This window comes from Maniola jurtina, chromosome 16 (assembly GCF_905333055.1).
Source record: "Maniola jurtina chromosome 16, ilManJurt1.1, whole genome shotgun sequence".
NCBI classification, from domain to species: Eukaryota; Metazoa; Arthropoda; class Insecta; order Lepidoptera; family Nymphalidae; genus Maniola; species Maniola jurtina.
Genome location: NC_060044.1, coordinates 2,179,210 through 2,204,484, shown reverse-complemented (window position 1 = coordinate 2,204,484; position 25,275 = coordinate 2,179,210). Strand labels below are relative to the sequence as shown.

At 36.6% G+C, this 25,275-nt stretch overlaps 3 protein-coding genes and 1 non-coding gene across 4 annotated transcripts; 3 read left to right on the top strand and 1 right to left on the bottom strand.

The window, feature by feature from the left end:
• Positions 1 to 2,245: 2,245 nt before the first annotated feature.
• On the bottom strand, positions 2,246 to 2,317 carry Trnap-agg. Its single transcript has one exon. It is a non-coding gene; the product is annotated as a tRNA-Pro (tRNA).
• A 5,174-nt stretch (positions 2,318 to 7,491) lies between these two features.
• LOC123873010 (E3 SUMO-protein ligase ZBED1-like) lies at positions 7,492 to 10,446 on the top strand. Its single transcript, XM_045917656.1, has 3 exons — positions 7,492 to 8,128; positions 8,467 to 8,669; positions 8,797 to 10,446. Exons 1-3 carry the CDS (start codon positions 7,935 to 7,937, stop codon positions 10,332 to 10,334), a joined length of 1,935 nt encoding a protein of 644 aa, XP_045773612.1. The 5' UTR covers positions 7,492 to 7,934; the 3' UTR covers positions 10,335 to 10,446.
• Positions 10,447 to 15,907: 5,461 nt separating this feature from the next.
• LOC123873343 (tetra-peptide repeat homeobox protein 1-like) lies at positions 15,908 to 17,515 on the top strand. The gene is made up of 3 exons (XM_045918163.1): positions 15,908 to 16,054; positions 16,179 to 16,509; positions 16,722 to 17,515. Exons 1-3 carry the CDS (start codon positions 16,037 to 16,039, stop codon positions 17,129 to 17,131), a joined length of 759 nt encoding a protein of 252 aa, XP_045774119.1. The 5' UTR covers positions 15,908 to 16,036; the 3' UTR covers positions 17,132 to 17,515.
• Positions 17,516 to 19,136: 1,621 nt separating this feature from the next.
• Positions 19,137 to 23,318, top strand: LOC123873349. The gene is made up of 5 exons (XM_045918169.1): positions 19,137 to 19,298; positions 20,241 to 20,335; positions 21,031 to 21,204; positions 22,005 to 22,158; positions 23,110 to 23,318. Exons 1-5 carry the CDS (start codon positions 19,289 to 19,291, stop codon positions 23,232 to 23,234), a joined length of 558 nt encoding a protein of 185 aa, XP_045774125.1. The 5' UTR covers positions 19,137 to 19,288; the 3' UTR covers positions 23,235 to 23,318.
• Positions 23,319 to 25,275: the final 1,957 nt, after the last annotated feature.

The window sequence follows — 25,275 nt, the reverse complement described above, 5'->3', positions numbered from 1 at the left end:
CCTTCGTGTGGGAATTCACTTGTGAGGTGGGAGGTTCTAGCCTGGACACGCACCTCTAAATTTTTGGACTTAGGTAAAGCTTGTGTTTTAAGCAATTAAATATCACTTGCTAGAACGGTGAAGGAAAACATAGCGAAGAAACTTGCATGCCTAAGAGTTTTCCATAGTGTTCTCAAAGCTGCCAATCTATATACCTACTACTTGTCTAACGTGGCGAACTATGGGCCTAAATCCTTCTTATTCTGAGAGGAGACCTGTGCTCAGTAGTGGGCCAGAAGATGACAATGAAGCGGAGTCAACTACATCCATACTATCCATCCATACTTCTATACTAAGATTATAAATGCAAAAGTGTGTCTGTCTGTGTCTGTTTGTCTGTCTGCTAGCTTTTCGTGGCCCAACAGCTTAACCGACTCTGACGAAATTTGGTACACAGTTAGCTTATATCCCGGGGACGGACATAGGCTACTTTTTATCCCGGAAAATCAAAAAGTTCCCACGGGATTCCTGAAGACCCATCCGCTTAAACGATCTATAGGTTTGATATCGAGGTAGCTTGCGTCCCTGTAATTGACATACCTACACAACTTTTTATCCCGGAGAATCAAACAATTCCCTCGGGGTCTTTAGAAACCTAAATCCACGCGGACGAAGTCGCGGGCATCGTCTAGTAGGTCATAATTGCAAAGACTGTATTAGCAAAATACCTATCTGAATAGATACTACGCCCAACAATCGCTTCCTGCATGAGAATTGTGATAAAAGGGAGTGCAATATGCCCTACTTGTGCGAATTAACTTCAACCTTCTAATCACAGAACAAGGGAAATGGTAGATGGAGCTGGCAACTCGTCTGTCTAAGCCGAACTCAAATTCTAATATATTTATTTCACGTAGACCAACCTGTGCCTCTCATGATAAGTCAAGACTCTACCTAAAACCTATCACACTTCACACTAATATTATAAAGGCGAAAGTTTGTATGTGTGTGTGTGTGTGTGTGTGTGTGTGTGTGTGTGTGTGTGTGTGTGTGTGTGTGTGTGTGTGTGTGTGTGTGTGTGTATGTTTGTTACTCCTTCACGCAAAAACTACTGGACGGATTTGGTTGTTTGGAATGGAGATAGATAATATCCTGGATTAGCACATAGGTTACTTTTTATCCCGGAAGATCAAAGAGTTCCCACGGGATTTCAAAAAACGTAAATCCAAGCGGGCGAAGTCGCGGGTGTCGGCTAGTAGCGAATAAAGCACTTATAATTTACAGGTAGCTCAAATAGTGACAAAAAATTAGGTTTAGCATAGCGCATAGTTTTTGATTTGTGTGATTTTCTTCGAGTTTTTCGTGAATTTTCGTAGGGTTTGAAAATTTTGTTGAGCTTTTTTTGCTTTTATTTTGTTAACATGAACGTTTTGAAGTGTACTTAAGTAGGTACTAAGAGTACAAAAAATGTCTTCCTTAACAATCGCGCGGCAAAATATCTTTAGGTAGTAGGTACTCCTTCGCCGCGGGCGCGCCACAACCACATAGATCGATGAATCACTAACTGAGGATATTCAAGATTATATACTTACAGTTGAGCCATTATAAACGTGCGAACTAGGTCAAAAATCATTTTTATGGAACCTCTTGCTCGATTTTTTTCAGTCACAGTAACTGTGTGTACATCGAGCGGCGTAAGCGATCTACATTGATTTTATTTATTATTATTGAACTCATAAAATTTTCCGTCTGTCTTTATTCTTCACTCTTAGCTTCTAATACGAAATGAGGCCCGTTGGAACGCCAAGAGTCTATCGTTAAATTATATGTTTATTTCTGTTTAATCATAACAACCATTTAACTTTGTGTTCGTGGTATGTATATTTTTACTTAGGTTAATGAGACACAGTGATAACGAAAGGCCTTTAAAGAAAAAGCCTTATGGCCTAATAAAAATTTGGCGACTTTTGGAACTTTCAATTGAAAATTAAAAACAATAACTTTTAAGTTTCAATAATATTAGGTATGTGCTTTTTAATAAAACACGATTGAATACAATTTCTTCGATAAAAAATTATCCGAAAACTGCTCAAAATATATATCTAATTTTTTTCAGTTTTAATCGAAAATTGTCATGAATTTTTCTGTTAGTAATTAATTATAACTTCTTAAAACGCCATTAAATTGTTTTTTATTTATTAACACATTCTTTGTGAAAACGAAAAGAGTGTGAAAAATATTGTGTGTAAAAATGAAAAAAGTGTTTGGGCTCGTCCGGGATTTGAACCCGGGACCTCTCGCACCCTAAGCGAAAATCATACCCCTAGACCAACGAGCCAGCTGTGCAATATGTCGAAATAGTGTAACACAAAACATAAATATCGTTCGCCTCTCACTTATGTGACGTCACATCTCAGCCACCATTATATTAATTTATCACGACTTTAGGAGATTGGCGGCCAAGGGCGAAGATAGATACTTTGATCATAAATGTGATTTGCTATTTGGGTAGGTACACAGTTTCAATCGTTAGTTACTAGATTCTAGGGTTGCCATCTGCCACTTCTTGATTTACGGGTTGCCAGCATCAAAAATACGGGCTTTAGTTTTTTACGTGAGACAGTGTTTTAACAATTATATTGAGTCGGTTTCGGCTAGGATGCTGAATTTGTAAAAAAAATACGGGAGCTTGATTTACCCCGTATTTTATTTTTGCAAATACGGGTTTCTGTATTATCATACCTTAAAATACGGGGTAACCCGTAAAATACGGGGCATCTGGCAATCCATCTGGCATATGACCATCTTCGTTCACTAAAAATGTACCAATGCAGATGAACGGTCCTAGTATGACTACTTAGGTATATTTTCATGGATTCAATAAACAATGAGATTTTTTTTCAATAGTTCAATAATAATTTGCTTCATGCCTAGACTTTTTTAAGACTGGACCATTGATTTAATCTGGAAACCCCTAGCGCAGTGGTGAGAGCTGTGGTCTTATTGGTGGGAGGTCCCGGGGTAGATTCTTGGCAGGAAGGAATTTCATAATATCTAAATATTCGCTGGTCTGGTGAGACTGCAGTCAAGGGCTAACTTGCATCTGAATAAAAAAAATCTAATAAGACAATTTAATCTCCAAATATAGGTACATACGATCATTAATAAAGTCTCAAATCAAGGTTTTGTAGAAAAAAATACTATTTTAGAGAATTCTTTGATTTGAATCGAACCTAGGACAATCATGTCTCTACTATACCTGTACTAGAGAGGTCTACGTCTACCTTCTCTACAACATTCTAATAATTAACTTTATCTAGAAGCGACATTCAGATTCCCGGTGACCAGTCCTTGGAAAAGACATCAGTGAGCTCTGTATATGCCATGAGACCCTTGACAATTTACAATTGATAATAAGCTCTGTTTTTAGGGAATTCACATTGTAAATCGATTAGCAATTTAATGGTTTATATGACTTTTGTTAAATAGTTTATATGCATGAGACCCTTGGATATTTTCAAGCTAAAATCAACTCTATTTTTTATAGTGTTAAAGGTATAAATCGATTGTAATTAATATAGCTTATAAGACATTTTGGTAAGTACATAGGGTTATCTAGATCAGTTTTGTGGGAACCTTAGAATAGTCCTTTCAAAAGGTGTAATTTATGAAGCCAATCGTTACAGATAGGTAAGTCAGTATGCAAATTAGTTGCAAATAATTGTGGTAATACAAGTAAGACACCATTGCTTCATAGACTGAACAAATTATCACATTTTGTATCCAAACATTTTAGTCATAACGGATATAATTACAATTAATAGTAAGGCAATCTAGACCGAGTCCATTTATTTCATTGTACCTACCTAGGTATTTATTTATATCCCAAACGTACACTATTATGCACACATAAAATCTACATATACAGGGTGGTCAAAAAGTCGTGGATCAAACGCAATAGGGAGATAGACCACCAACCTGTATACCAGCTTTGAAATAACTCAAAGTTTAAAAAACCCCCGACACAAAAACATCTATAAGAAAACAAGAAAAGAGCTGATAACTTTCAAACGGCTGATCCGATTTTCTTTGATTATTATAGCTAGGAACACTCTCGATCAAGCCAACTTTCAAACAAAAAAAAAAAATTAAAATCGGTTCATTCGTTTAGGAGCTACGATGCCACAGACAGATACACAGATACACACGTCAAACTTATAACACCCCTCTTTTTGGATCGGGGGATAAAAAGAAGAATTTCCACAAAAATATTTTTTTGAACATGGAAAACGAGAGCCAAAAAAATAATTTTGGCTTATCGAGCGACACAAAGATAGGTATTAGGTATTGAAACCTTCCTGGTGATGTGGGTTGAATAATTCAAAATACTTGTGAGGCTTCTGAGACATTTTTCGGAAAACTGCCCCGTGTTATGACTTCTGAATTCAGGTTTAGGTATGTTACAGAGAAACCCGAGGTGCAAAATCTCAATTTTCTAGACCCTTGAGCTGTAGGTAGGTATATTGATATAGTCAGTCAGTTAGTCAGTTTTCCAATTTTCTTTGGTGGAAAAGGGAGTAAGTAATAAGTATATTAGCCACAGCACACAATAAGTGCATTACTATTTAAACATAGCTAACATTCTTGGTTACATTGCTAATAGGTTCGTATGACATAACGCTCAAGTAACTTTGAGACAATTTTTTTGCTGTAGTGTACTCGTACAGTGTAACTTAGGGCACTTAGGTTACTTAATCGATTCAATACAGGTTTGTGTTTAATTTTTTATCTCTTTAATCATATAACCCTGGTAAGTAAATGCGTAAAAGTAGTCGCGCGGGTATAGGTGTGATTTGGTCTGAAAATTCAGGTGGTTTCAGATTTTTTCAGTGAAACCATCTGATTTCAAAATTTACAACTTTATGACATTATTGTTTACATAATCTTCGATGGTAGGTAGGTATATGGTTTTTCTAGGAGCATAATAACTTGTGTAAATAGGACATACTAAAAATGCTTTCCACTCTCCACCAAGAAAAAGGTTTTCTTGACTGATTAGATTTTTCTAATTGATAGGAATGATACCGACCTCACCGACCTCTGAACCAATAGACTAAATTATAATGAAAAAATTTAGGAAATCTTCAATGGGTTGGAAAAAGGTTGGAAAAGCAACTTAAATTCATATTGATTCTCTACCATTCTTTGAAATGGTAACATGGTTCAGCCGAAGTGCCCCACTAGATTAATTCTGACTCATAGATTGCAATGCTAATACGGTGACATAATATCAGTGCATGCTCCATCAAGACCTATTAGAAAGCGAGAAAATCAAGGTAGTTTTGATACAGTTAGAGATAACTAGCTAATAGCTATTATGTTTGACCTAATTTTATCTGAAATGAACAACCGCTGTTGAATTTATAAAATCATAACCCTTCCTTTCGGCTTTGCCGTAGCCGGGTAATAAGTGTAAATTAAAAATTTATAACACCCCCGACAAGTGAAGGTTACAGTAACTAGAAATGAGCTGATAACTTTCAAACGGCTAAACCGATTTTCTTGGATTATAGCTAAGAACACTCTCGATCAAGCCACCTTCCAACAAAAAAAAATAATTAAATTAAAATCGGTTCATTTGTTTAGGAGCTACGATGCCACAGATAGGTAGATACACAGATACACACGTCAAACGTATAACGCCCCTCTTTTTGGGCCGGGGGTTAAAAAGGAAGATTTTTATATTTTATGACAAGATAACCCCTTGACTGACTTAACTGGGATCTCTCCTGGTGGTGAGAGTGAAGAGAAGAAGTGTGTTAATTTGGAAGGGGCATGTTAGTTTTTCTAATCAAGTTCTTTGCAGCATCCTTCCTCCCTCCTCACCCTCCCTTTGATGCAGTGGTAAGCGCTGTGGTCTTAGTAGAGGAACGTTCCAGGTTTGATTCCCGGCAGGAGTTTGGAACTTTATAATAATTCTCTGGTCTGGTCTGGTGGGAGGCTTCGGCCGTGGCTAGTTATCACCCTACCGGCGATTTAGCGCTCCGGTACGATGCCGTGTAGAAGCTAAAGGGGTTTGGGTTTAATGAAAACTGTCATACCCCTTCCAGGTTGGTCCGCTTCCATCTTAGACTGCATCATCACTTACCACCAGGTGTGATTGCAGTTAAGGCCTAACATGTATCTGAATAAAAAAAGTCGCAAGGCTGGATGGCGACAGCGCAAAACCGTGGTGTGTTGAAGTCCTTACAAGAGGCCTATGCCCAGCAGTGGACAGTAGAAACTGAGGAAATAGAAACATTATGGATAGAGATAATATGACAATATTACATCCTAGGTATATTGTTTCAGATACATAAGTAATCAAAGTACAAAATCATTTCGCACCAATACAATACCGTCCGAATAATGAATGATATTACATCACACGACAATACACTCAAAGCTTAATCGTAATAAAAACGATCAGCTTTGTTGGCAAACGGACAATGATGGTGAACGTATTGAATGTTAATATGGGAATTTCTTTGTATGAAGTATAATACCGCAGGTTGTTTAAAGCGTAATGCCGTGCGAAGTTGTGAGCGAAGTCATTAATGAACATTGAACAAGTCTCCTGAATTCTAAGGTTATTCTAATTAACCCCCGACCCAGAAAGAGGGGTGTTATAAGTTTGTACTTTTCTAGTTACTGTAACCTTCACTTGTCGGGGGTGTTATTTTTTAATTTACACTTGCGTTATTCAACGTTAAAGCTCGATTGGATAATAATAATCAGCCCTACATATATTATGTCTACAAAATCAGTAGCAATGTCAATGTAATCTGCACTCTCATACATACAAAACCTAGCTATGACATAATCCTAGCCCGATTACCAACGTATCAGCCATATACATGTGTTAGTTACAAGTTGCAACCTTGTTACACCACTTGATGTGCTTTGTGAATGAACATAGAATGGCAGTGACGAAGTTGCTAATTTGGTTGCAAAAATTCAACTCAATCAATCAATCGATCAACTCATCGCCTGCTCATATTTACTGAACACGAGTCTCGTTTTAGAAAGGGTTTAGGTCATAGCCCTCCACGCTGGCCCAGTGCGGATTTGCAGATTTCACACACCTTTGAAGGTATTATGGGAATCTTCAAAAAACCTCCGTTTTTAACCCCCGACCCAAAAAGACGGGGGGTGTTATAAGTTTGACGTGTGTATCTGTGTATCTGTCTGTGGCATCGTAGCTCCTAAACTAATGAACCGATTTTAATTTTTTTTTTTTGTTTGAAAGGTGGCTTGAGCGAGAGTGTTCTTAGCTATAATCCAAGAAAAAGCCGTTTAAAAGTTATTAAAAGTTATCAACTCTTTTCTAGTTAATGTAACCTTCAGTTGTCGGGGGTGTTATACATTTTTAATTTACACAATTGTTGATCCACTGGAAAATCCAAGCAAAAAAGGCCTGGAACTATACTGAGATTGTTTCCACAATTCATGATTTCGATTATATTGGTAAGCTTGAACTAGGGATATTCCGATACTAATAAATACTAGTAGGTACTCGATACTTTTGATTCGATACCAAGTATTTATTGTATCGAATCAATTTTGCGATACATAATCGGTATCGAAACAAAAATACTTGGTATCGAATCGAATCAGCAAACGCATCATACAGAACTAAGAGAGCAAAAACGAGGCAAAAACAGTCAGCTAATCAGGTTACCGAGTTACCGGTATTCGTCGCGTGGCGGCGTGAGTGACGCGTTGTCTCGCGCTGGGCTAGCCGAATTCGTCCGACTTCAGCCGAGCCCGCCCGAGCCGAAAGCGAGAGAAGAAAACACCCGCACCCGCTCGCAAATCATCTCGCCATTCCGCCATTGTGAAAGTGTTAAGTGATTGTTTACAAGTAATTTTATTAATTGTAATCATCAAATTCATCGGTTTATTCCAATGTTATCATGGCACCACCAAAATCTATAATATGGACACATTTTACCAAAACAAACGAAACAATTGCAAAATGTAAACAGTGTTTTAAGTCTGTGAAGTATTGTGGGAATACGTCGAATTTATTCAAGCATTCTAAAACTCATGGAATTTCTGTGGACAAAGGCAAATTACAGAAAAAAGAAAATAATAAGTCCAACGAAAGGTAGGATTCTAAACTTTTCTTTTTTTTTGCGATTGCTTTCCTAAGATGTTAAATAAAAAATCCTACCTACTCCTACCTATTTTATTTGTATAAAAAATAGTTTTGCAGCAGTGGTACTGTGATTGTCTTGTCTATATATTAATAATATATGAATAATAATTGATGACCGGTGATGAGATATTTCCTTTGTATAAATACGATTTAAACAATTTAAGGTTATGTGTTTGTTTTTGTTAGTGTAATAGTGTTGTTAAATGGCGGTAGTGTTGGAGTTGGTATTATCGATACTTTGAAGATTATCGATCTATCAAGTGTTAATTTTTGTTATTATGTTTCAGTTCAAAAAATACAATAGTGTTGGCCAACTCAAGGCATTTAATGGAAGATGATCAACCCCAAGCATCAACATCGAAAATTTCAGAAGATCGTGATGATTGCTCTAGTGTAACCACATTAACAAGTATGGACTCGGAGACTGCAAGGGAGCTATGTCTGAGCAATTCAATAAAGAATGCGTTTGAACGAATTTCATCTAATAAAGGTAAATAAATAGATATTTAATTAAATATTAGCAAAATAATATTAATACATATAGAATTAGTGTTAAAGAAAAATATATAAATATTTAATTTAATATTACATGTATTAAAATTGAGTTTTATTTTTAGCTGGTGGTACGAAGTATAACAGAATTGTTCAAGCATTGATATTTTTTATCTGTCAAGATATGCGTCCATTTAATATAGTTGAAGGTGAAGGCTTTTTACGACTTGTAAAAGAACTGGAGCCTACTTTTAAAGTTCCTGGCGCAAAGTATTTAAAGAAAATGACTACCGAAAAGTACGAAGCTTGTATAACTATTTGTAAGTCCAAATTATCCAAGATAGACAATTTCTGTTTAACGCTGGACATATGGACAGAGACAATGAATGAAGTAGGATTCATGGGCGTCACCATACATTTTGTAGAAAATGGTCAAATGTGTATGTATTATCTTGCAACTCGTGCATTAAGAGAGCGACATACAGCTGAATACATATCGGAAAACCTGCTGGATATTTTGAAAAAATGGAATATTCCACTTACCAAAATTCGTGCTGCTGTATCAGATAATGCCAGTTCAATGTTGGCTGCCATACGAATGTCTTTAGGCGAAAAAAAACATTTACCGTGTTTTGCCCATACTATTAACCTTGTAGTTGAAGAGGCACTAAAGTTGCCCAGTGTTAAATCAGCTGTTATAAAAGTACGAGAAATTGTTAATTGGATAAAAAATAGTGTTGTGCAGTCGGATAAGCTACGAAAAATCCAAATGCGTAATAATGTTTCGGCAGGATCAGTTTTAAAACTTATTGCAGATGTAAGAACTAGGTGGAACTCAACTTTTTTTATGTTAGAGCGATTTCTAAAGTTAAGAATAGTAATATCAGAAATTGTAATTGAGAGTGTAGTGGCTCCAAATTTGCCAAGTGCAGTGGAAATGGAAACCTTGAATGAGCTTACAACTGTATTAAAGCCTTTTGAATATGTAACAAGAGAATCATCGGGCCAAAAGTATGTAACAATCTCCAAAATTATACCAATGCTTAATTGCTTAACTACAGAACTGAATAGTATCACTCCAAACTCCGCTATCGTTAAAGAATGTAAGGATGTTTTATTGAGAGAGCTGAAAAGGAGGTATGGGATGATTGAATTAAACGATCATGCAGCCATTGCAACAATTCTAGACCCAAGGTTTAAAAATCTGCATTTCCAAGACCCCTCTGCATGCGGAAGAGCTATTCAAAAACTTAGAACCATGGTTGTCGGACAACTAAGTAGCCCAAGTGAGTCAGAAGATGATGTCTCATCTACTGCACCACCTGAATACGATTTTTGGAAACATCATAAAGAGTTAGCACATGGGCACAAGAAGAAAAAAAAATCTCATCAGGGAGATGAAGTTTCTCTTTATTTATCAAATCCAGTAGTTTCTCTTAAAAGCAACCCATTTGCAGAATGGGATGACATGAAGTTGGTGTTTCCTTGTCTGTACAAGTATGCACAGCAATATTTAATTGTTGTTGCAACATCAGTTCCTAGCGAGTGCCTTTTTTCCAAAGCCGGTGCAACAATGACACAAACAAGAAACAGATTGTCTTCTAAATACCTTGAACAGTTACTGTTTTTGGGCAATCTTAATGCTGAAGAGTTTTTTGTTTAAATTATAATAAGCCTAATAAACATTTATAATAAATAAATCGTTTTTTTCGTCTCAATTTTCTTTAAATTATTATCCTTCAACGTTCATTGATAGCACCCTCAAAATAATAAAATAAAAGTTCCAAAAAGTATCGATATCAGTAAGTATCGATACTTGAGGAGTACTTATTTGTATAGTATCGAAAAAAGATTTGAGTATTATCGAAATGAGTAAGTATCGATACTTAGGTGGTATCGGAAAATCCCTAGCTTGAACTGATTTTCAGGCAAAACGGCTGAATAGTGTGGTGCTAAAAATAAGTCCCAATTTGAGATTTCGGTCGAAACATAGGTATATCAAGTATCAATACACTTAGTAAAGTTTCACCTACTAGGTACCTATTTAATTTTTGGTTCTCCTGTAAAATCACACCATTTTGTTTGCCAGTTCCTCAAATCATTTCGGCGGTTCTATCATATAACGAAGTCAAAGTAAAACATTTATTTAAATTAGGTACTATTGTAGCCTTTTTGATTGTCAATTGCTGGACTTTTAACTTTTGTGTATTTAGTTTCAAACCTATATAAAGTTTCCTTCATCAAACTTTTCCTCTGATACACTTCTTGGGCTCTTAGGCCCCTCCTTTTCCACCGACGTATTACGTCACACTTGCTTAGGAATGTTGGTCTGTCTGTTCGCTAATAAGGCTGAAACATTTCCCGACTCACCTTTTTCTCGCAGCGTCGTTACTGTTTCTTAGAAGCGACTTCCCTGTTGTTCACAATTCAGGTTACCTACTTGTTGACTATCATTAATATAAAATGATACAGTTTATTTATATTTTTAACCGACTTCAATAAAAGGAGGAGGTTCTCTATTCGACTGTATGTTTTTTTTTTTCTTATCTAAAAGAAGGACTGAAATGAAACTGCTACAATATGAATCGTCTTAAAAGCTTTTTGATGGCGATTTCAGGACAGAACCTTACAGGCCATTCATCAAGTTAGTTCAAGACATAGTTACCTATTTTGTCCGCTGCCAAATTTCATGATTCTAGGTCAACGGAAAGTACCTACCTTAAAGATTTTCAGGACAGATATGACAGACGGACAGACAGACAGACAGACAGGCAGACAGACAGACGAATAACAAAGAGATCCTATAAATAAGGGTTCCTTTATTCTTTTTGAGGTACGGACCCATAAAAAAGTACATAATGCACTTTTTGAGAACCTATGTACTATGTAGATATACCTGAAATCCAAATGCCGACTAATGTAGTCGGCATTTGGATTGTTACCTACCTACGTTGCAACATCAAACCATCTATTGAATTAAAACTCATCACTCATTGACAATCTGATGAAATTTATCGAAAATGTAGGCTTCTGACCAGCTGGTGCTCTGGTTTTACAGAATGATAGAAATTCAGAGTCGCACCATGAGACGTGACAGTTTTTTAAAACCACCTACAAAACGATTCGTTACACCACGAGGTAAAAATAGATTTTCTGGCACACAAATTAGTTTAGACATAGGAACGGCCATTAAGCTTGTACTTGTATGGCATTAGAAGTGGTGTAAATAGGCTTCCGTCTACTGGCATCATTCTATTATGATGCATTTCAAGTTAGAACAACGAGACAAATATTATAAATACGAAAGTGTATCTGTCTGTTTGTCTGTCTGCTAGCTTTTCACGACCTAAAAGCTTAACTAATTTTGATGTTTGGTACAGAGTTAGTTTACATCCCGGGGAAGGACATGGGCTTTTTTATCCCGGAAAATCAAAGAGTTCCCTCGGGAATATTAAAGGCCCATCCGTTTAATTTCGTATATGAAATTTGGTGCAGAGGTAACTTACATCCCGGAGTTGACATAAGTAACTTTTTTCCGGGAACTCACAGAGTACCTATACGGGAGTTTATAGGGAAGCAGCATATAGTAATAAATAAATTAACCAGCAGTAAGTTCTTGTTATTTGCAATATACAAAACAGGTCAAGTCCGAGTCGGTCTCGGACACAAAGGGGTTCGTACCATCGTACAAGATATTAAACGTTCCTAAGTAGGTAACACTTTTATGTAGAAAAAGCTGTAAGTTAATGTGATTTAGTAAATTATTATTTTATTTCGTGAACATTTTTTTTTTTTTGCGATGTTACTCCAAATTCTTTGATTTTTGGATTTTGTCCTTTAGTTCCTGTAGTTGTAGGTTTTGTTGACAGACACGCCAGATGGACAGACGGATAGACAGCCGGCCAGACAGGCAGACAGAAAAACAGGCAGACAAACAGACAGACAGACAACAAAATGATTCCATAAGGGTTCCTTTTTCCCTTTTGAGGCACGGAAGTCGGAACCATAAAAATGTAAAGTTGTAATTAAGCTGGAATTGTTGCATCTTGGAGGAAAACTCAAATGCGTCTAGACAGGATATTATGCCATAATGTTCCAGTACCTTTAGGTCTACGTGCAGAGCACATCATCGATTACGTTACGCGTTTAAAAAGTTAGCAAACGTTCCAAAGCCCTAATAAGGCGGCGATATTTCAATCGGACCACGTGATTGGCGGCATCCCAACTATCTCCCGATGATGTTACGACAGGGAAACTTATAAATATTCATGAGTTAGTAAGTAAGTCAACTTCACTTGTACTTACAGTACCTACACTTAGACTGATCGCCTATTTGACTGCAACATACGGGTCACATATTTACGGCATTTCGTATTGGGTTCGCTTGCCGGATCTGGCCAACACGTAAGGCCATCGATCCTTGTCTGATTTCCCTTCGGTCTTGTAAGTTCATGAGGGAATGGGAATTGCACCTGGTTTGCGCACAACTTGTCACACTTCACACTAATATTATAAAGGCGAAAGTTTGTATGTGTGTGTGTGTGTGTGTGTGTGTGTGTGTATGTTTGTTACTCCTTCACGCAAAAACTACTAGATGGATTTGGGTGTAATTTGGAATGGAGATAGATAATATCCTGGATTAGCACATAGGCACTTTTTATCCCGGAAAATCAAAGAGTTCCCACGGGATTTCGAAAAACCAAAATCCATGTGAGCGAAGTCGCGGGCATCAGCTAGTACACTATAATATCTTGCACAGTTGGCTAATCTGTATGGAGGTTGGCGACCTAGGGCGAAATTCGGGAGGACATTATTTATTATAAAGAATAGTACGAAATTCGATGCGCACAGCGCATGCAATGCATATAAATGTGCGACTGGCTTTACGTACCGATCAGCGAATACTGCAAATTTGCGTAAAGTGACGAATTTCGACACAAACGCGAATCATACTTGCGTGGGTTGCATGGATTGACAAATTGAAGCTGAATGAAATATTGAGTGCATCTTCCAAGGTCTTTTCCTTGTTGAATCATTATTATTTAACGATTCTCGTACCTCGAAGAGGACATGCAGCCGTAAGTCCTGCGCCTGATCTCTCTCCGATCGTGTCGGATTTGCCGTCCCATCGGGGTATGAGAGTAAGGGAATAGAGAATGGACCTGCGTGTGTGCACATATTGTGCACTACAATATCTCTTGTGCAGATGGCTAAATCTCTAAAGATTGGCCGTCGGCGTGGCCGAAATTCGGTCGGGACGACATTTTTATTATACTAATAAGTCTCGGGGATAATAGCAAGCGACATGGTCTGAAAGATAGAGGTGCATGCCCGGGATCGAACCCCCGAACTCCCGAATAGGAGCTGGACGTCTATATCATGGCTCGTAAAGTTTTAATATTTAACATCAGTAAAACACAAGTCTAAATTAAAAATTTATAACACCCCCGACAAGTGAAGGTTACAGTAACTAGAAAAGCGATGATAACTTTCAAACCGATTTTCTCGGATTATAGCTAAGAACACTCTTGATCAAGACACCTTTCAAACAAAAAAAACTAAATTAAAATCGGTTCATTAGTTTAGGAGCTACGATGCCACAGACAGATACACAGATACACAGACACACAGATACACACGTCAAACTTATAACACTCCTCTTTTTGGGTCGGGGGTTAAAAACCTGTATAATTAAATCTCTGTAGTTATTTTATTAGATCGTTTAGTTACTTAACATTGGTTACAGACACAGAATGGTTACAGACGGTTACGTCCACATCTGGACCAGACGCTGTATGCCTTTGTAAGTGCAGGCAACTTCGCTATTAACTCCGGGTGATAGGCGGAAAAGTAATTAGTTAGAGCTGTTAAAACCACCACTCATTTCTGAACTGATCACGTAGAGAAACTCTAAGCGCCCGAAGACCTCCCTGGCGCAGTGGGAAGAGCGGTGATCTCATAAGTGGGAGGTCTCGGGTTTGGTTCCTGGCAGGGGTTTGCAATTTTATAATTTCTAAATCTCTGGTTGGGTGGGAGACTTTGGCCGTGACTAGAAAGAAAGAAAGAAAGAAAGAAAATTCATTTATTCATCTTGTTAGTAGGTTAGTAGTTTTTACTAATTACTTAATAATAATCGAAAAACTTCCTGCACCCACATGGCACAAGATGAAAAGGCCCCGGCTCAGCATTAATGCTGCAGTTACTATACTACCAGCAGAGCCGTGCTGCCACCGAATTAGCGTACCGTAATTAGATTAGGCAATCCTAAGTTTTATATAACACTAGCTGATGACCGGGACTTCGCATGGACATAGGTTTTTTAAAAATCCCGCGGGAACTCATTAATTTTCCGGGATAAAAGTAGCCTATGTATGTAGCTCCAGAATATAATCTATCTCCATTCCAAGTTTCACCCAAATCCGCCCAGTAGTTTTGCGTGAAAGAGTAACAAACATCCATACACCCATCCATACATTCAAACTTTCGCGTTTATAATATTACTAGCTGAAATTTGGGATGGAGATAGATAATATCCTGGATTAGCACATAGGCTACTTTTTATCCCAGAAAATCATAGAGTTCCCACGGGATTTCGAAAAACCTAAATCCACGCGGGCAAAGTCGCGAGCATCGGCTAGTTTCCGATAAAAAGGATGTTTCGTGCGACACTTGTCAGAATCAAAGCTGTCTCGCTCACGCATAATTATGGTGTTTCATTATGGCATTTGTTCGTTCGTTTGCTTAACATTTTTCATTTATTCATACGACCACAATGCGCTCCGCTTAAAAAAATTATAGCATCTATAATAAGTAGGTATTACTAATAAATAAAATCGAAGTGACTCTCTGTTTAAATGGGCTCATCTTCGGAATGGCTGAACATATTTTGACGGGACTTTCACAGACAAGTAGAGGATTAACCAAGGAGTAACATAGGCTACTTTTTTAACCGACTTTAAAAATGGAGGAGTTGTGTTTATCTACCTATGCACTGATATCTCCTAGATATCTGAACCGATGTACGTAATTTTTTTTAATCGATAGAGGAACTTTGCGACATTGTTCCAAAAAATTTTGGATTCCAACTCCTCAATCCTGATGCTGCAGGGGATCTGACCAATCCACGCGGGTGAAGCTGCGGGCATCATCTAGTTTATAGATAAGTAGGTAATAACAACTTTAGTAGTTCCCACATAATTTTCTTGCTTTCTTCCATCTAGCGAGGTGTAGAGCGCCTAGTTTCCGCCCAGAATCGGGTTTAATATGGTTTAATCACATGTGACATATAAATACCATGCTTTCGTAAATTGCACCACTTTCCAGCCAAGTCTCACTGGCACTAGACCGCAGGGGACTATCTTAGAAATGTACCGGCATCAATTTGTAAGTTTTCGATTGTATATTAACGAATAACTTTGATTTAATGTACCTATTTTATTAGAAACCAGACTTCGAACATGTGGATTTAGCTTTTTTTAAAAATCCCGTGGAACTCTTTGATTTTCAGCTCCTCCTGGCCATATGCCTGATCATCACACAAGCAAGAGCAGAAAACAAGAAGCGATCCCCTTCCGGCTACGGTCACATCCCAATCCGACATAGCTACTCCGAGTACAACAACCGAGTGGCCATCCCCGTACCACACCCCGTACCAGTCAGCGTACCACGAGCCGTACCAGTGCCGGTACATGTCAGCGTGCCCGTAGATAGTCCCCGTCCTGTACCAGTGCCCGTACCTCAACCTGTGCCTCACATAATATCCCGACCTATTGCCGTGCCAGTTGATCGACCAGTTCCCGTACCAGTGTCTCAACCAGTACCAGTTACAGTTACACAAGGTACCATTTTACTATTATGTAATTTTGTATAGATGCTTTATAATGGCTAATAAGACCTTCTTCAGCTCATAATTGAGGGGAAAATATACAGCAGAAGACTCCTTGGCTGAAGAAAAACTACTTCTTTGACACAACATAGAAAAACAACAATTTTGTGTTAGGAGTGCTTTGTCAGTAACACCACAAAAGAATAAATTCTTTTTTCTTTTCAGGAGTCGGGATTCCTGTCCCTCAACCGTATGCAGTCAGTGTACCCGCCCCTGTACCTGTGAGAGTGCCTGTACCTGTGCCAGTAGCTACACAAGCGGTTGCCATTGGTTCAATCGGTTCTGGTGCCGCTGTCGGTGGACTTGGCGGCCTTGGCATTGGTGGATATGGAGGAATTGGTGGAGGATATGGAATAGGTGGAGGATATGGAATTGGTGGAGGATATGGAATTGGCGGCATCGGCATTGGAGGATTACATTCAGGCGTTCCTGTAATATCATCAAAAATAGGTTCTATTGGCCATATAGGTGGTTCAGTTATTGGGTCTGGATATGGCGGAATTCTACATGGTGGCTACTCTGGATATGGAGGTGGAATTCTCCATGGTGACCATTCTTTATACTCACATCATTAAAGTTACCATTTGTATTGAGTAGTTTGTGGAATGATTTGCCAAATATTTGTAGATATTTTTGTAAATGTAATTTTTTGGTAAGGGGTCCCCTTGTTTTAGTTGATCTAGTCCAATGCCTTTTTTGAGTTGTTTTGTTTTGTGTTTTGGTGTTAGGGTGAATTGTGTAAAATGTGTAAAAGACTGAGATGGTTACCTACTGTAAAGGCTTACATACTGTTAAGCATATTAAGAATAGTTTGTGAATGGGAAGCTGGGGTCTTTGTCCACAAGGTTTTCACACGGTGAAGTTATGGGTCACAGGCAATTAAAGCGAGTTACGAACATATTAAGATAGTTGCAGCCGTTCAATATCAGTGTAGTATAAATTAACAAAACATATTTTCAAAAAGTGACTTCCAAAGCCACAACAAAGTACAAAAAGTATTTTTTGTTTGTATGATCAAGACGGTGGAGCGAAATGGGTGGTCGAATTGATGATCATTCATCATCATTCGTGACGAATGATTCATGATGATTGATGATTGTATATCACTGAGCGATATACAAATATAATATATCGTAGCATATCTTCAATGGATTAAAAATAAATGTCAAATGAGCCATAAGAGAATCTTGACAGTTAGATAAAGTCAAGATAGATTGAAAAGGTTGAAGAGTAGCATCAGCACTTTATAATAAGTAGGTATTATGTACACGCAAGAGACTTGAGAAGATAGGCCATTTAAGTATTGATTGTAAATTGTAATATTGGAATGATATATAACACTCCCACCTATTCAATTTATTTTTATTGCCATGTTTTATATTATATTATAGAATCTTCTGTGGTGAAAAACTCAACTAATAAAAGGATGAGTTAAATTATTGTTTTTTTATTTTATTTTCTCTTGATGGTTTTATTATTTTATAAGCTTAGTGGAGTTATAACTAAGCCTCCGCTGTCCGTCCTTCTGTCCGTCTGTCTGTCAGCGGGCTATATCTCATGGATCGTAATAGGTAGAGAGACTTTGTTTTATGATGAGATGTCGGTAGCCTAATAATAAAATAAGTAGCTGTGGCTGTCCAGTTTCCAATAAGGACCGTAGTTAATTTATTATTTCATCTCAATTTAAAGTTAAACACGTAGTTATTTGAACAAACAAAAATTATCGAGATATCTTCATAGTTAGTATTATTAATAAGAAAAATTGTGACGCACTGTCTGTCTAATGAACGCCCAGCCCAAACCCTTAGGCCTAGAAACCTGTGCAAGGAGATCCCCTTTATAATGTAGACAAGGAATAAAGTCGAAATTTTTTCGAAATTCCCACTCGATAAAGAATAAAGAGAATTAATATTTTTGCCAAGCGAAGCCGCGGGGATGGATAGTCAATAGGCATCTCCAAAGGGGGTTAAATGGCGGATGAAAGTTTACATGAAAATCCGTCATTTTTCAAGTTGTCTGTGAAAATTAGTTTTTTGGGATTTAGGGCAATAGTGAAGAAGTACGTAGGTATTTCAGGACTTAAAGAAAATCCACCCCTTAATGATTATCAAAAATTCTATCCGAGTGAAACTAGGGCTATAAACAACCCTGCTATACCCCTTCCAAGTTAGCCCACTTCCATCTTAGATTGCAACATCAATTACCATTAGGTAAGATCGCAGTTAAAAGTTAACTTATAATGGAATAAAAAATAATGAAAACCCGGTCAAGTGCGAGACGCACTTGCACACGAAGGGTCTCGTACTATCAAAGATACACACATACAAAAATTATACTTTTTAATTCATTTCATCATTCAAGTATCAGTATCTCAATGATCGTAATAAGTAGGGCCATGAAAAGTACCTTCTACCTAGGTTTTCTATTTTTGATGTGTCTTGATCTTAATATAAGGGCTCTTTTTTTATCTGGAGAATGTAACCCCAAAGAATACATTACAATATAATCACTTAAACACATATCGGTAATTCGGGGGACGTTATGATAGTATCCATTATCTAGTACTTCGCGATTAAAGTTTGTTTTGATAACGTATCAGTGTCCATTGTTAGCACGGATGAGTTTGTCGTTTATCACTAGTGCAGTGATAGTGGATACTTGAATATCACTTCAAGGAATTACTGTATCCTGCGGGATATTATTGGCGTATTGGAGCTTGTGAGGAAGCGAAAATGAAGTCAAGTAAGTGATTATTTTTTTGCGTATATTTACTCCGGCCACTGTGTTTGTTGACTTCCTTTTAGATAAAACTATGATAACGCACTTATTGATTATTTTGATTATGGAAATGGGAATTTATTCCTTGACCACAAAATATTTAGGTTTATATCGTCGTATATCGTTTACAATTTTATTTAAGTAGGTACATAATATTATAGTGTTTACAATTTACATAATATAAAATTTAAAAAATCTCATTTATTTTGTAAGAAGATTCACCTTGTAAAAAAGGTTCTAGCTTCGATTTTTGGTTGCACAATTATTGTATGAAATTAGGTACCTTTTCTGAAATTGTGTAAATTCATGCAGGCTAATCAATTATAGCACTTCTACGTCTTTTGATTTATCAATAGTACCTACTTATTGCACAATCTAATGCAAAGTGATCTTAGTTTGTTGTAAGCTTCTTCTCGGACCAGGGAGGGTTTAGAACGTATCCGGTCTGAGAAGCTTGAGGTTTAGGTTGACGTGAATAATAATAATTAGCTGATTGATTAATTAATTTGCTGAAAATCACGCTGATTTTTTTAATATGCTATTTATTGTACCTAAAGTAAAATTGAATTCTTGACATTCAAAAACTGTGCTAAGTAGGTACCATACTACATAATATGTAGTGTGATGATAAAAGAGCGTGGATTTGACCTGCAATTCGCTCCAGCAATGCGCGGGACTTCAATTGCTTTTATACATGGCATAATATTGTATATCAAATCTTTGAAAAGAGCAACCACCGAGTTTCTTGCTGATTCTTCTCGGTAGGAAAGGCATTCCGAACCAGTGGTAAATGCTTTTGACGATTTAAAAGAACTTGTAAAAGTCTAATTGAATAAAAATATTTTGAATTTTCAATTTTGTAGGTACCCTAGTTACTTTCACTCACTAATCATAGTGATTTTTCAGAATTTCAACTATCCTTGGAGAACATTCCGAGGCAGTCGAGTTTCGCCTGTCTGTCCTTGAAATTTGGAAGCGTTTTGTCCGCTTTGATTTTGATTGTAAGTAAAAATTATATAGGGTGCAATTAGAACTCTAGCAAAAACAAAGACAGAGGGTAGTAAATTGATGATTACGGATAAATTACTACATCAAAAACGCAGAAAAAACTTCAATTATATAAAAGTTCGCAATGTATTGCAAATAAAACATCTGGCTGACGCTAGAGGTCAACGAACGTTGCATGGACGTCGAGGTAAATGCCACGTTGTTGGCAGGCAATGACCCCGAGTTCTGCAAGCTATACATTGCGTGTTTGAAAATACTAAATAACTAAAACTACAAATATAAGGGAAATAATTATTGGTATTGGATTGTGTTTACATAGTATAATTAATCCCCGACCCAAAAATAGGGGTGTTATAAGTTTGACGTGTGTATCTGTGTATCTGACTGTGGCATCGTAGCTCCTAAACTAATGAACCGATTTTAATTTAGTTTTTTTGTTTCAAAAGTTGACTTGATCGACAGTGTTCTTAGCTATATTTCAAGAAAATCGGTTCAGCCGTTTGAAAGTTATCAGCTCTTTTCTAGTTACTGTAACTTCACTTGTCGGGGTGTTAAAATTTTTAATTTACACTTGTCTTCCACATACATATAACATTCTTCTAGTAACATGATTTTCATCCCTCTGCATAACATTCCCATACCATGCCATTCTATTACCCCTCATCTTTTCATTTTTTATTAATTCCAGCTATACTCTGTATTCGTGCTAGCACAATGTCTAGCGGCGCTCAACATCCTGCCTCAACACTGGACGCCAGAGGACGTCGACGTCATGGTGTCATATGGAGTCGTCGTGGGTGTCACCATTGCTCATACTATCACGCTGTTTCTTAGCACGATCATGCTGATTGGTGTTCTGAAGGTATGCCTGTGTATTCCTAGGGTTCCGTACCTCAAAAAGAAAAACGGAACCCTTATAGGATCACTTTGTTGTCTGTCTGTCCGTCCGTCCGTCCGTCCATCCGTCTGTCCATCCGTCCGTCGCATCCGTCCGTTGTGTCTGTCAAGAAAACCTATAGGGTACTTCCCGTTGATCTAGAATCATGAAATTTGGCAGGTAGATAGGTCTTATAGTACAAGTAAAGGAATAAATCCGAAAACCGTGAATTTGTGGTTATATCATTTTACAAAATTAAGATGTGTTTAAATTTTCAAAGTAAGATAACTGTACAAAGTGGGGTATCATATTATGAAAGGGCTTTATCTAGCATTCTAAAAAATATTTTTATTTATTTTTATGCATAATAGTTTTTGATTTATCGTGCAAAATGTCGGAAAAAATACCCGAGTTTGGAACCCCCTGGGCGCGAGTCTGACTCGCACTTGGCCGGTTTTTCTGTTTGTTTCTAGTATACTACAGAGTCCACTTTTATTTTAATACGTTTAATATTTGTTAGGCTACTAGTTTTAACACAGAGAGATTGCGGGCATAATATAATCTTTGATAATATTATAATTGAATGATATAAATGGGCATGTCATTATAACCTGTAAAATTGAGTCAACGCTGAGTCGACAAAATTTAAAGATAAGTAACTAGGTGTTTATCCAGAAGTAACATAGGCTATGAATGACATTATACATAATATATGATATACCTTGGACGAAGTCGTGGGCAAAAGCTAGTAATTAAGTAAATTAATCAAAAGAAAACGTTTTCAGGAAAAATGCCAGCTAGTTAAACCCTGGATAATCTGGACGTCTCTTCAAGTGCTGGTCTCCATACTCGTGTTCGTGTTTTGGTCAACAATGAGTGTCATCAACCACTATGGAAGTAACACCCTCCTGATTTACGTTGTCGAGTTTTTGGGCCTCAGTAAGTTTACTTTATATTCCTCAGTGTTTGAAGACCCGTCTTCGAACAGTACTTCTTGGCAGGACTTAACATGGATATGAGACATGGTCGCTAACTATGTACTTACATTGGGCTTCATAAGAAAGCTCAAAGTCACTTAGCGGGCGATAGAGAGCTCAATGTGATCAAATCAGAAATATGGAGATCCGTAGGAGAACCAGAGTAGGTAACCGATATAGTTCAACGGGAAAATATAAGAGTAACAAGTGTAAATTAAAAATTTATAACACCCCCGACAAGTGAAGGTTACAGTAACTTGAAAAGAGCTGATAACTCTCAAACGGCTGAACCGATTTTCTTGGATTATAACTAAGAACACTCTCGATCAAGCCACCTTTCAAACAAAAAAAACTAAATTAAAATCGGTTCATTAGTTTAGGAGCACCGATGCCACAGACAGATACACAGATACACACGTCAAACTTATAACACCCCTCTTTTTGGGTCGGGGGTTAAAAATACTGTTTTGAGCTAGAGCCACAGATCACTTAAGGTTATTATCAAAAAAATATACCTATTTTACTAGCTAATGCCCGCGACTTTGTTCATGTGGTTTTTCATGAGACAAAAATAAAAATCCACTCCCCAGGTCTTTTATTTCTATAACCATGCAAAAACTCCCATAGAAATTCAAATTGGCGGTGACGCTTCTAAAATCGATGGTTGCTCCGTAGTCCGTTGTTAGTAGTAGTTAGCCCTTGACTGCCATCTCACCTGGTGGTAAGTGATGATGATGGTAAGTGGTGGTAAGTGAAGTTTGGAGGACAACAAATACATTTTCGCATTTATAATACAAGTAGTGATGTATAGAAATCGCACACTAAAGTTTTGAAGTATAAAGTAGGTATAGGTACTAACTAGAAATAATTTTCATGACAAATTCATAATGTCGTATTTCCTACGTATTTTCAGTGGTCCGGTTCTACATGCTAATGATAGTATCAAGCTTCTACAAGAATCTAGAAGAGAAGACCCAAGAAGAGAGGGAGAGGTTGCGAAATTTAGTGGTATCTGAAAATTGGTATAATTCAGCTTGAAATCTTTTTTATTTAATTAAGGGCATTTTCTTTATTTATATTGTTTGTTTATATTGTTATTTAATAATAAATTTTATTCTTATACATACCTTCTTTTTCATTGGTTTGAATCAGTTTTTCTAGGGTTGCGTACCCAAAGGGTACAAACGGTACCCTATTAAATGTCACTCTGTTGTCTGTCTGTCTGTCTGTGTCCAGCTCGTAGATGAAATAAGTTACCAACGTGTAAAACGTTGACCCAACCAAATATTGAATTAAAAATTAAATTATATTATATTATTCCTTTATATTGACCCAGAGTATTAGCTCTGAACACGTATGCCATGTGCGTTCAAATCTGTTCAGTAGTTTCAGAGTGAAACGTGCACAGATAGACAGACAGAAAAAAAAACTGTTTTGGGCTCTATGTATATCATCAATACCTGCTTTCTGGGATTAATATTTCCAAAATATATTTAGGACCGATTTTTCAATCGTTAAATAACTTTTATCTGAGGAATAAATTTAAGGTTTTGATAACTTTTGTGTAGGAAATTTATCAAAACGTCAAATTTATTCCTCAGATAAGTTATTTGACGATCGGAAATTCGGCCCGTTGTACAAAAATCGTCTAGCTTAACTTTTAGTATGAGTAGGTATAGTAATAGACAGGTATTCCCTATAAAAATATACAGGAAGTGAAACATAATTCCAATCTATAAAAATATTTTATTTGGCGTATAATTTTGTATATCTTTTTTAATCAATATAAAATTGACTATAAAAAAATAATGCTATATTATATTTTTATGTATTATATAATTATATTTACAAAAAATATCTTAAAAAATATTTTACTCATATTTTTTATGTTATTAAAATAATATATTTTATTTAATAACGGACATATTTTTTTCAACCATCACAGTTAATGTTTACGATAAAATAATGTACCTATTTGTAACTTTTCTACACGATTGTGTACAAACGATCTATAGTTGCGAGTTCTGCGTTCCGCTAGTAATCATCATCATCATCAGCCTGTGGACGTCCACTGCTGGACATAGGCCTTCCCTAAAGAGCACCACCACACCCGGTCCTCAGCCTTCCTCATCCGCTAGTAAAACTGACTATCAAATACCAATACATAATTAAACTTTTGCGTGAAAAAAAAATTGTCGTCGCATATAATATTACACTGAACACAGAACGCAGAACTCTGAACTCTAGACCTTTACCTAATAGTAGGAATTTGACATTGTTGGTAGGTATAGGTACTTAATATGATTACGAAAACTTGGGATTTACTCCTAGGTATTGTATAAAAGATATAACATTAGTTGCAAAATTGCCTGAAATATATTATTAGGCGATATTTTACAAGGCAATAAATTATATCGGATATCTACCTATTTTTTCAGAAACTAACATTTTTACGATCAGTCACAATAATTCTAATATATATTTTATATATTTCAAAGGAAGTAATATTTGTACATTCTTTAGTAACAATCAACATTTAATCAACGTACCTAATAAAAATAATTTAATATATGAAAGAAAAACTTGAAATAAGTATAATGAAATAGACACTATGAAAAATTTACACGAGGAACTCGTATAGTTTTGAGATATTATAAGGAAAACTAGTTTCCTTAGAATATCTCAAAACTATTAAATTATTTGCTTCCATATTAATTTCTGAAAGTGGAATAAAAAATCACAATTTGACAACCGATTTTTATCCCACTTCTGATAAAAACGTATCAATCGAATATATTCTTTGAAAGGAACTTTTCACTAAGGTGACATTATTAATATCAGTATTGTATTGGATTCTTGGCACATAAGAGACACCAGTTGGTCTATAAAAATGATAAAAGTGAACATTTTTGAGTTTAATTTTTGATTGGTGTCAAAAACGCCAGGAAATGCATTTCGCGGGTAGTAATTAGTGTAAATAGAGAACCTTATTTAATATTACGGTAACTAATTTAACCTACGCTACGTTAAAATAACATTATTATATTAAAATCTGAACGTCTATTTACTATTGATGGTC